The sequence below is a fragment of the Triticum aestivum genome, chromosome 7B (genome assembly GCF_018294505.1).
Source record: "Triticum aestivum cultivar Chinese Spring chromosome 7B, IWGSC CS RefSeq v2.1, whole genome shotgun sequence".
NCBI classification, from domain to species: domain Eukaryota; kingdom Viridiplantae; phylum Streptophyta; class Magnoliopsida; order Poales; family Poaceae; genus Triticum; species Triticum aestivum.
The window spans coordinates 150727325-150738440 of record NC_057813.1 but is presented as its reverse complement, the minus strand read 5'-3'; the positions used below and the strand labels follow the sequence as shown (position 1 = coordinate 150738440).

The following is an 11116-nucleotide window of genomic DNA, read 5'->3' as shown; positions in this document are numbered from 1 at the left end:
TGGTAGTGTGGTACCCGCTGTCAGTGGCAGCCTCAGGCGCTGAGGTTGAGCACCCGCCGTAGAAACGGTGAGCTGTGTGCCGTTGCTGATCTGATCAACGGGGTAGTAAAGCACGAGTGTTGCTGTAGCTAGGTAGGTGCTCATTCGCATGTCCAGCTGGCTGCCTGGCTCCACGTCCATGACCATTCCACACGAGTCCCAAATATCCAGCACCTACCGCACATACTTAAACGTCTTCTGGACCCCACAAGAAGTAGTAGTACGATGTGCCCAAGCCCGCTATAAAAGCTACATCAGCCACCTTCCATTCGACTGCACCCTTCCATCGTTAAACGTCTCTCCCCTTGTACTCACGAAAATGGGGAAACCATCCCAATCTGTCCTTCTGCTCCTCGCGGCGGCCCTCCTCTTCCCGCTCGCCCGCTCCGACGCCGCCAGCCCTATCGACGCCACGTACGACGAGCTCCGCAGCCGTGGCTTCCCGCACGGCCTGCTCCGGGCCCACGTCACGCTCGACGCTGGTTCGGGGGACTTCGCCGTAGATCTCGTCTCCTCCGGCTGCCGCATCGTTCTGCCTGCATACTTCTGCCTGACACGGAGGCCCGTGGCCGTGGGGTTCGACCGGTCGCTGCACCACGACGAGTTCATGGGCTCGCTGCTCCACGCACTCTCCGGGCACGTCGAGGAGCTGCTCGGCCGCGTCGTCGTCGACCCGGCCGCGACGTGCCTTGTCGCTGACCCCTTCTTCGTGTGGCCGGTGACGCTGGCCACGAAGTTGGGCATCGCGTACGTGACGGAGCCCGCGCTCATCTTCAACCTCTACTACCACGTCCACCTGCTCAGCAAGAACGGACACTTCGGATGCAACGGTAAACAAACATCCCATCTTTAATCTTGATCCACGCACTTCAATATGATTGCTTAGGTTATGTTTGATAGCAAAGTATTTTAAAACTATAGTATTTTTATCCTATAGGCGCACGATACCACAGTAATAACATATACTGTACTAGAGTATTTTGGAGTATAGTAGGAACGAAAATGCTATTCTTAGGTAAAACTTGTACAAAATCTTTACGTACTAGTGCGTTCCCATCTGTAATCGCTTCCCTGATTTTAGCTAACTGCTACAAAATGAACTAGTACGTAAAACTTTTTTTTATAGAATAGCATTGCTCAGCTGTAAACCCGCTTGGCTAGAGCTTATATGTAATGTAAAATTAGCAGTGAGCCGTGTGTTAACACTTAACAGTGGCAAACACACGCGCGTACGGCAAACTGAACAACCATGCATACGCCGCGCGCATGCACAAACTTGAACAGGCCACGCACTAATAAACAGCTAATAAGCTTTTTTACTTTTTTGCTGTTCGTGCATGGATGTTTAGGCTATGCTTGCTTAGGCTATGTTTGATTGATAGCAAAGTGCTCGAGTAATTATTAAGACATGCGGGCATCCGATTAATTAGACAATAGTCCCAGCAAAAGAAAAAAGATTAATTAGAGCAAGCGAGAGTCAGCACGTAAGTAAAAAAAAAACTAGCAAAAGAGTCATGACCATGTACGTGTGCACGCATGTGGTAACTAACTTTTTTTGTTGGGCACACAGATCATAAATTAATTAAACTGGAAGTGGTTCAAAAAATTAAACTGATATGTTTGGTTATAATATAATGGTTATAATATAATACTACTAGAGGTTAAGATTCTAGCCAAACTCAGCCTACGTTCTTATGAAATACTTCCTCCCGACGTTTTGACACTGTCATAATCTAAAAAAACATATTTTTCTTGAGATTCTAAAAAACATATTATATTGGGTCCGAATAACTGCCACACACGTGTGGCGTCGATAGGAACCCGCCCGCACGTCTCGTGCGGCATAGACGGGGATCGGCCCGCACGACCACGTCCGAGCGCACAAAAGCACGGCCCGCACGTCCGGTGTGTGGCAACCCCGCCCGCACTGCCCCGTCCGGGCCAGAAGACCGGCTGCCCGCACGGCCCAGCCGATCCACGCCTCCGATCCATCCCCTCTCTCGTACGCCGCCATCGTCCCCCACCTCTCGAACCCCGACATCCGTCGCCGGCCATCCCTGGTTGCCATGGCAACCAGGGCAGATCCGTAGGGCGCTCCGACCCCAAACCACACCCTAACCCTTCCCATCCCCAGCCGCCCACTCCAATCCAGCCCTCCAGACACGATCAACTAAAACCAGGTGAAAATTCTCGATCTCGTCCTTCCCTCTCATCCTTAAGGCTGAAAATCTCCCGATCTTGTACTGGGTCCATACTATAGGGGTAGAACACTGCATGGTTCGGTGTATATTCGCAATTGCCAGGCAAAATACACCAGATCTGCCATGTACTACGTTTGAGGTTAACTTAGGTGCCTAGTTTAGGCACTTAAGTAGTTGGGTATGAAATGGATGAGTAGGAATCCCTAAAAAAGGGCAGGAAGGACGATTTTTTGAATGAAGAGGGTGGGAAAAAATAATTGCCACTTGTGTGTAACGACAGTTGCCGCTTGTGTATGATGACAATTGCCACCTATTTTGACCTGTTGCTTGCCATCACTATCTTCCATGTGCAAGCAGCAGAAGAATACAAATTCTTGTGGATTATTGATGCCTTTTTGATCATCCAGTGATTGAGGAACATGTCGGAAAAGAATCTAGACGCGGAAAGGATGAATCGCGAAGGTGGCGCTGATGCTTGGGGTTCTCAAAGGCCAGAAACACCGCCTTGGGATGCAGCAGAGTATAGTCAACTCATCTCTGCAGGGCCGTTGCTGCCACTACTAGAACAGTATGCAGGCGTAGGTATGATGCGTGGTAACAAAAAGAAGAGAGCAGTTGCCAACTTCACAACGATGAAGATGACATTCTACTTATGTCCTACACTCCCATTTTTTGCAGGTTCTTATGACCAAAACACTCTCAGGGGGGCCCCATGGCAAGTTCAGTCACAAGGCGCTAACACTGACATATTTACGGGCAACCAACCTCAACTAGCTAGCATGGCTAATCAAGGTAATGCAAAACCAAAAAAAAACACATACTGCTATGGACGTGAAAAATGGACATGCAAAAAAACTGGCAAGAGGACTCACGAGTTATCACGGGTGAAAATGCAGGGCCTTCATGCAGCACGTGGCATCAGCCAGCACCCATGTACCTGCCATCGACGTCATACACAGGTCAGTCCATAAAAAAAGTGAAGTTGCGGATGTTCAATTAGCAGAAGGGGCATAGTTGGCAGCTCCAAATTGCCATGACTGGACTTCTACAATTGCCATGAATTTAAAACTACATTTGCCATCCCTGGACAACTGTTGTTGCCATCAGTGGACACTTGCAGTTGCCATGGAGAAACAACTGCAGTTGCCATGCCAGAGCAACTACAGTTGCCATGTCATCGCAACTGCAGTTGCCATGGAGGAACAACTGCGGTTGCCATGCCGATGCAACTATAGTTGCCATGCCAGTAAAACTGCAGTTGCCACATCAGGGGCGACTGCAGTTGCCGTGCTAGCACAAACTGCAAATTGCCATGAATTGACCAACCACTACTATGCTTACAGCGTATTACGCTGGTGGTGACACGGCAATCGTCCCGTGGCAAGCTTCACAAATTGCAGGTGGAGCACGACATTTTGGTGTCACAGACCACACAAGATGGCCAAATGCAGCACAACAAGGTAAGGAAAAAAATTGAACCACAAAAAACATCACTACATTTGTTGTTTGTAGTTTTTTGTAGGCAAAACAATAGTTGCCATGTTTGTTGAACAGTACCTGCCATGACTGGACACCTACAGCTGCCACACATGTCCACACGCAGTCTCACGGCTTGCTGTTTGAAAAAATGTCGTGCCAAATCAATCGAAGATGGTGTGATCCGTTGTGGTACACATCTTATTCAACCAAAAAATCTTACTCTCGTGCTTGTTTTTTCTATTACAGAACCTACAACTACAGTGAACAGCGGTGCGGGGACATCTACTGCGGGGAGCTCTGAGCGCACGGAAGACGTGTTCCACCAGCCAGCAGACTGTCATGCCGCAAACAATTTCGAGTCAGAGTCGGGAATGGCAATCATTCCAGCAATGCCGACGAGCACCCCTTTGAACACAAGCACTAGCAACACTCGAGTAGATGGAACTGCCGCCGATACTGAAGCGAATGATGAAACTGACGACGACGCACAAGAGGATGAAGATGGTGGGCAATCCGAGATCGTGGTACCTCAGCCACCATACATTGGGCAGAGATTTGGATCGTTCGCAGAAGCAAAGGAATACTACCAGGCATACGCAAAGTTCCATGGATTTGCGGTCAACACCGAGTACCATAGGAAAATTAAGAAAACTAATGAGTACAACAGAGGTGAAATGAGGTGCCACAAGGCACGGAGGAACAAGAAGGGGAAAGGTGTTGCGCCTGTCGTTCTGGAACGAAAGAGAGGCATCATTCTCAAGACGGGGTGCCCTGTCCGGTGTAAGCTAAACGTAGATGGAGCAACATGGGTGGTCAATGAGTATTTTGACGAGCACAACCACAAACTCATAAAGAAGTTCGACCTGGTGAAATTTCTGACCGCCCACAGAGGGTTCACCCCCGTCGAAAGGAAATTCGTAAAGCTGCTACATGATTGTAACGTCGGTCCATCAAGAATGGTACAGATACTATCTCTCATCCACAGCAAAAAGGGGACTCTGAGTAGCATGCCGTACATACCAGCTGACGTCACAAACCTACAGGCCAAGTACCATAGAGAGAGCAAGTTGGCAGACATAGAGGCCACAATAGCCTACTTCGATGTGAAAGCAAAGGAAGATCCAGATTTCTTCTACAGGATAAGGTTGGACGATGAGGACCGTGTCAGGAACATGTATTGGGTGGATGGTGCTGCAAGGAGAGCCTACAAACATTTCTGAGATTGCATTTCATTCGACGCGACGTACCTCACCAATATGTACAAGATGCCATGCGCTCCGTTCATAGGAATAAATAACAACAATCAGTCGTTGCAGTTCGGATGCGGCCTCGTCCGGAATGAAGACACAGATGGGTACGTTTGGCTGTTCAAGACCTTCTTGGAGTGCATGGATGGACTTGCTCTGATGAACATAATAACATACCAAGATTTCAGCATGCGTGCAGGCATAGAGAAGGGCTTTCCGTTGGCAGTGCACAGGCACTGCAGGTGGCACATTATAAAGAAGGCTGAGGAGACGCTAGGACCGTTCTTTGCCGACCGTCCAGAGCTGCACAAGGCATTCGAGCTGTGCGTGGACCACAGCTTGACGGTGGAGGAGTTTGAAAGGAGCTGGATGGCCATGACTGAAACACATCAAGTCCAGGACAACGAGACTCTTGTTAGCCTGTGGGAGAAGCGAATGTACTGGGTGCCGACCTACTTCATGCAGTGCTTCTTCCCCTTTCTGCAGACTACGCAGCGCAGTGAGGGGTTCAATGCTGTTTTAAAATGGTACGTCAGCCCTGGCAACTCATTGCTACAGTTTGCCAAGCAGTACACAGCTTTGCAACAAAAAATTCTGGGATCTGAGCTACAGCAAGAAGCGACCACAGCCCTAAAGCAGCCAAAATTGCTAACGTATTTACCGATGGAGAGGCAAATGAGCAAGATATACACCAACAAGATCTTTAACAAGTAAGTCAGTTGCATTACAGTCTTATTTGCATAAAAAGCACCAAGTCAGTAGGGGCCTTATAGAGTGCAATGCAGTTGCCATGACATGCAGCTGCCATGTTTAATGAAATACTGTTTGCCATGCTTACTCAGATGCAGTTGCCATGTTAAAATGAAAATTTTGTTTTGGCATACTTGCTCGGGTGCATTTCCCTTGTTGAATGAAGTGCAGTTGCCATGTTTTATGCGCTGTGCTTCCATTGGAGCATGTTGGCATGCAAATGCCAATGTCAAAAAATGCTAAAAAAATGTTATATTGGCGACACATATGCTGAAATGCAGTTGCCATGTTTAATGAAATGCATCTGCCCTTTTTTTGAAATGCAATTGACATGTTTACTCAGCTGTATATGCCATGTTTAATAAAAATGCAGTTGCCATGTTTTATGCAATGTGCTTCGATTGGGGAATGTTGGTGTGGAAATGACGATATCCAGTTGAAAATGTACTGCAATTGCCATGTCTGTTGTATTGCAATTGCCATGTATGTTGTAATGCATTTGCCATGTGTAGTGTACTGCATTTGCCATGTTCAACATAATATATTTGCCATGTTCAGTGAACTATGTTTGCCATGTTCAAACAAAATGTATTTTCTATTTCCATGACAACATAAGGGTGTACAAGAAAAAGATCGCACGAAAGTTTAACAGAAAACACACAAAACTTGCAGATTCCAGGAAGAAATAAAGCGTGCCAGCATGTTCACGGCTTTCCGGGTGGACGAACATACGTTCAAGGTGTGTTCTATTTTGGGCATGTCAGATTCAGAACCTGAAGACGCGGACAAAGGAAGGAACTACTTCGTCAGAGCCTCGATAGGCGAAGGCGAGTACTACTGCCAATGCTGCAAATTCAAACGGGACGGCATTGTGTGCTGTCACATACTAAAAGTCATGGACATGAACGCTGTGACACGCATGCCCCGCCATTTCATAAGGAGGCGATGGACTTGGGACGCTGACGATGCGTTGGCGCCGCAGACAACACACGCAGTTCTGGCTGTGCATGACGAGAGACCTGAGTCAACCATGGAAGCCGTGAGGCACGTTGTGCTGACAAAGAACTATGCTGAGCTAATTGATGAAGCGTGCAAGAGTGATGACACAGCGAGAGTCGCAGAAAAACACAGGAAGGCACTGAAAAGAGAGCTTGATGAGATCAAAAAAAGGAAAGCCGAGGAAGCCTTACACCGGTTCCCCCGCACATCAAGTGTGCCTTCATCCACGGGGCCATCGTCTGAAAACTCAGAGATAGGATCTGGAACAGCAAGCACACAAACCGAGGTCAGGAACCCACCCCCTTCCATCACAAAGGGTCGTCCGAGAGAGATAAGGTACAAGTCGGGACTGGAGATTCAAGCAAAACACAAGAAAACGAAGAAAGGGGCGGGCAATCAATGAGCAAAAATTGGGGCGCTGCGACATGGTCCATGTGGACATTTTGTTTTGTACCCCTATACGATGGGATTTTTTTAATTGGGAGAATGACTCTTGAGGAGGGACAGAAGTAGAAGGAAAATTCATTGAATGGATAAATGCATTTTCCATGTTATGGGTACTTAATCTGCCATGTTATGTGTAGTTAATCTGCCATGCTATTTTATACCAAATATGCCATGCTATTTTATACTAGATAAGCCATGCTATTTTATACTAAATATGCCATGCTACTTTATACTAAATATGCCATGTTAGTTGTACTGGATCTGCCATGTTAGTTGTACTGGATTTGCCATGTAAGTTGTACTGGATCTGCCATGTTATTTATGATGTATCTGCCATGTTAGCTGTACTGAAAATTTCCGGATGCTTTTTGTAATGACTCTGCATGGCATATATCCCCATGACAAATACGATGCGGTTTAGAAGCACATAGTGTGTTGTGTGCAATGTATGGGAAAACAAGTTGGAAAAAAAAGCGTAAACGTGCATAAACCGCATCAAAGGTTATGGCTACATGATAAACCTACCCAATGCTAGCCGGTGCAATTAGCGATGAAAAAGAACAAGCAAAACAGCCAAAAATGAAAAAATGACGATGACTTTCACTAACCATGTCTGTTGAACTACATTTGCCATCTTTTTTTTGAAAACATCGCAGACGCATTCGAAACAGCAAAAAACAATGCTAGAAACGACGAAACCACTGTCGTAATGATAAACATAAAAACAGATCTGATGTAACGCCTAAAATAGGTTCACGTCCACACATGTATTACAGAAAACACTAAAAATGTCGCTAACACGCCACCATTTTATAGTAGGCTACACGAGGTTGCAGTCATAACGTAGCACACAAAACATAGTTTTCAACAAAGAACAGAGAGATAGTACCTTACATTCCTCAACAACAGAATGTAAGGTGTGCGTCTCGTGTGTAACGCCACGTGATCACTTGTACTTCTTGATGACTTGCTTGACAGCTTCCTCCACGAACTCGCATGCTCCGGACCGCTTGTTGAAATCTTCATTCGTCAGCCAGTTCCATGTGCAGATTTTTCGGAGCTCAACGACCGTTGCATCTGTGATAGCGGGGACAATTCTGCCTTCCCACTTTGCAAAGTATTCCAGCGCGTGAAAGCCACAGTCCGTCCTGCACGAGGAAAAAAAGTTCAGGTGAACACGCAAAAATGGACAGCTGCAGCAAAGATGGACTTCAGTTCAGATGTGTCGACAAAAAGAGGGGGTGGATTGATGTAAAAATGGCACATGAAGGAGCAGGTTAAAAGAAATTACGTGTTCCCTTGCTTCACAGTCGCCACATACTCAGTCGGGAAATGCCTGATCTGGACCTTTGAATGTTCGTAGTGACGGTTCCAAGTCTCTTTGAGGTTCTTGATGAATAATTCGGCATGCGTAGTAAGGTCTGCATCAGCTTCCGAACGGATTGAATCAAGCACCTCGATACGTTGGTTCTTCAGGTCAAGACAGACCGCATAGTGGTGACCACACTTTGTCGTGTCGGTCGTGTGGTGCAAGCTCCTGGAACATGGGGAACATGACCTGCATTTAAAAAAGTGAAGAAATGAGATGCAAAGTTCACATGAAAGAACAACAGAGGGACAAAAAAATTAGAATCACGTAGAATGTTTGATTATGGGTGGGAGTAGTTGAAAAGAAAGTTGCTGTCCATTGTATGAACAAAATGAGCCATGTATTTTACTATCAAGTTGCCACATAGTTTGCATGGGGATACAAAAAATCAAGAAGTCAGTGTGCACGGCAACTGTTGCCACATGAAAACTTCTGCCACACAAACACAAGTACAGGTTCTGGCAAAAAACCACGCCATGTGAAAAAACGGTGCAGACAGGAAAGGAGAACTCACATATTTCTTCAGTGTGAGCTTGAAGTCACTGTGTTGTGCAAAATTGTTCCTCAGGATTTTGTGGTGGAAGTCACCATCCCATATTTTGCAGGTCACACTGTAATGCATGATTATCTTGTCGGCGCATACATCGGTGTGATTGTTGATGTAGTCGATCCCGCATGCAACTACATTCGTCGACATTTTTCCGTTTGGCCTCACGGACTCGGCAAGATCACCCAGGTCGACGTACGTCGCTCCGCACTGAATGACTTTCGTTCTGTCCAAACATGAGCTGTATGAAAACGATATAGCATGGAAGAATCATGCCTACTAAGTAAAAAAAATATATGAAAGAACTAAAACGTAAGCGGACCATTTATAAAAAGTACGAAGTAGATAAATGGTAAAAAAGAGCAAGCAAGATGAGAGATTATGGGGTATGGTAATTTACGCTTTCAGCTCCTTCATGTGCTTGCTGTTGGTCCTCGCATTTCCAAAACGCTTGACGATATCGTACAACTGGGTCTGTTCCTTAGTGGCCCTGAATTCGGGCTCGTAGTCTTCCATGGGGGGTGGGTGAACTACCCTCTGCTGCCTCACAGGACCAGGGTGACACTCCTAATGGTATCCTCAGATACCGTATCTGCAGGCACATTGGAACTTGATTGCCCTTGCCCTCGTGAGGAACTCCTCTGCAATGATGTCTCCTCGATCATGCGGTAAACTTCATCAAGTGACGGTGAAATCTCCTCAGGGGTGGCTGCAATGAATATAAAAAAAGTGGGTTAGGATACATATAAAATCCAAAAACAGATGGATTGTGAGGAAGTAAAGGTCCATGATGTGATATGTAGGTAGAAAAAGTGGGGCAGTTGCCATGGGTGGTCCAACTACAGTCGCTATGACATAGCAAATACAATTGCCATGTAGTTGCACTGTAGTTGCCACCTAGTTGTACTGTAGGTACCATGTCACAGCAACTGCAGTTGCCAATGTTGCGTGTCGGCTCCACTTGCCATGTGAATGCCGTATGAAAAAATGCAGCATGGTAGAAAAAATGCAGGTGGCATGATGTGGCAAATCCAGTTGACATGTGTACTGAACTGTATTTGCCATGTGACAGCAACTACAGTTGCCATGTTGAAATAACTTCAGTTGCCACGTGCTTGCCCAAATGTGAAACGCAGCATGGCAGCAAGAAAAAAACGTAGGTGACATGGTGCATCAAATCCAGTTGCCATGTCATCACATGGCAGTTGCCGTCACAAGTGAGGACCCCCCAAAGAATGTGATTGGGACAAAAGTCAAACGACAAACATGTATACAAGAAAATCGTAAGTGCGTGATGAGTGTACCTTGCACAATTGGCTCTGCGAACTTGACAGCCTTCCTGCCCTCGACCATTGGATGCGCCATCATTGCGGGCATGCCTCCTGGGAAAGCAAAGGCAACTGGTATAGGATCGTGCACCACCGGTTGATCTTGACTGACGCCGAGGCTGAAGCTCGGTGGGGTAAAGGCCATTGGGTGCCTCTCATTCCTACTGGCCGGACCACGAACGACTTTCGGAGCAGAATCCAAGGGTGAAAGATCGACAAACATATCTGAATCGGCCGCTACAAAATGATCGGCCTTATTTGCAGGGCGGGGCGTGTTGTCAGCGGTCTCAGCCGCAGCTTTCATGACAATCTTCTTGTTTGGACTGTAGGGGACACCGACATTGACTGGGAGCCTGGAAGTGCGCAGATTTATGCTGGGGATTTCCGCTGCGGGTGAAGGCGCAGTCTGCTCCGGGCGTTCCTCTGCGTCACTCGTGCCCGGCTTGACACCTGCATCAGTTGTGCTCCGGTCTTGCGGTTTCTCCATCACATTGATTTTTGCAGGTGGCGGGAACAGTGTGGACGCAGGAACATAACCAGATTCGTCTCTCCTGCTCCTAGCTACAGCCGGAGCGTTGGGTATGTCTGTTGATTGCTTGCGGGGGCTACGACGCCTATGTGGAAGACCAGCACGCGGAACGATCGCCTTAGCAGTATCTCCACCGACAGGAGCTGGAGCTGTTGTGCCAGGATTCTCATCTGCAGATGGC

The 11116-nt window shown here is 47.0% G+C and overlaps 1 protein-coding gene across 2 annotated transcripts; it reads left to right on the top strand.

The window, feature by feature from the left end:
• The first annotated feature begins 321 nt into the window (after positions 1 to 321).
• LOC123159465 (protein FAR1-RELATED SEQUENCE 5) lies at positions 322 to 5132 on the top strand. 2 transcript variants are annotated; one of them, XM_044577306.1, is made up of 3 exons: positions 3067 to 3199; positions 3584 to 3700; positions 3966 to 5132. In XM_044577306.1, exons 1-3 carry the CDS (start codon positions 3079 to 3081, stop codon positions 4937 to 4939), a joined length of 1212 nt encoding a protein of 403 aa, XP_044433241.1. In that variant the 5' UTR covers positions 3067 to 3078; the 3' UTR covers positions 4940 to 5132. The 2 variants fall into 2 exon arrangements, with proteins under 2 accessions (XP_044433242.1, XP_044433241.1); XM_044577307.1 differs by lacking the exons at positions 3067 to 3199; positions 3584 to 3700 and adding an exon at positions 322 to 869.
• The last annotated feature ends 5984 nt before the right edge of the window (positions 5133 to 11116 follow it).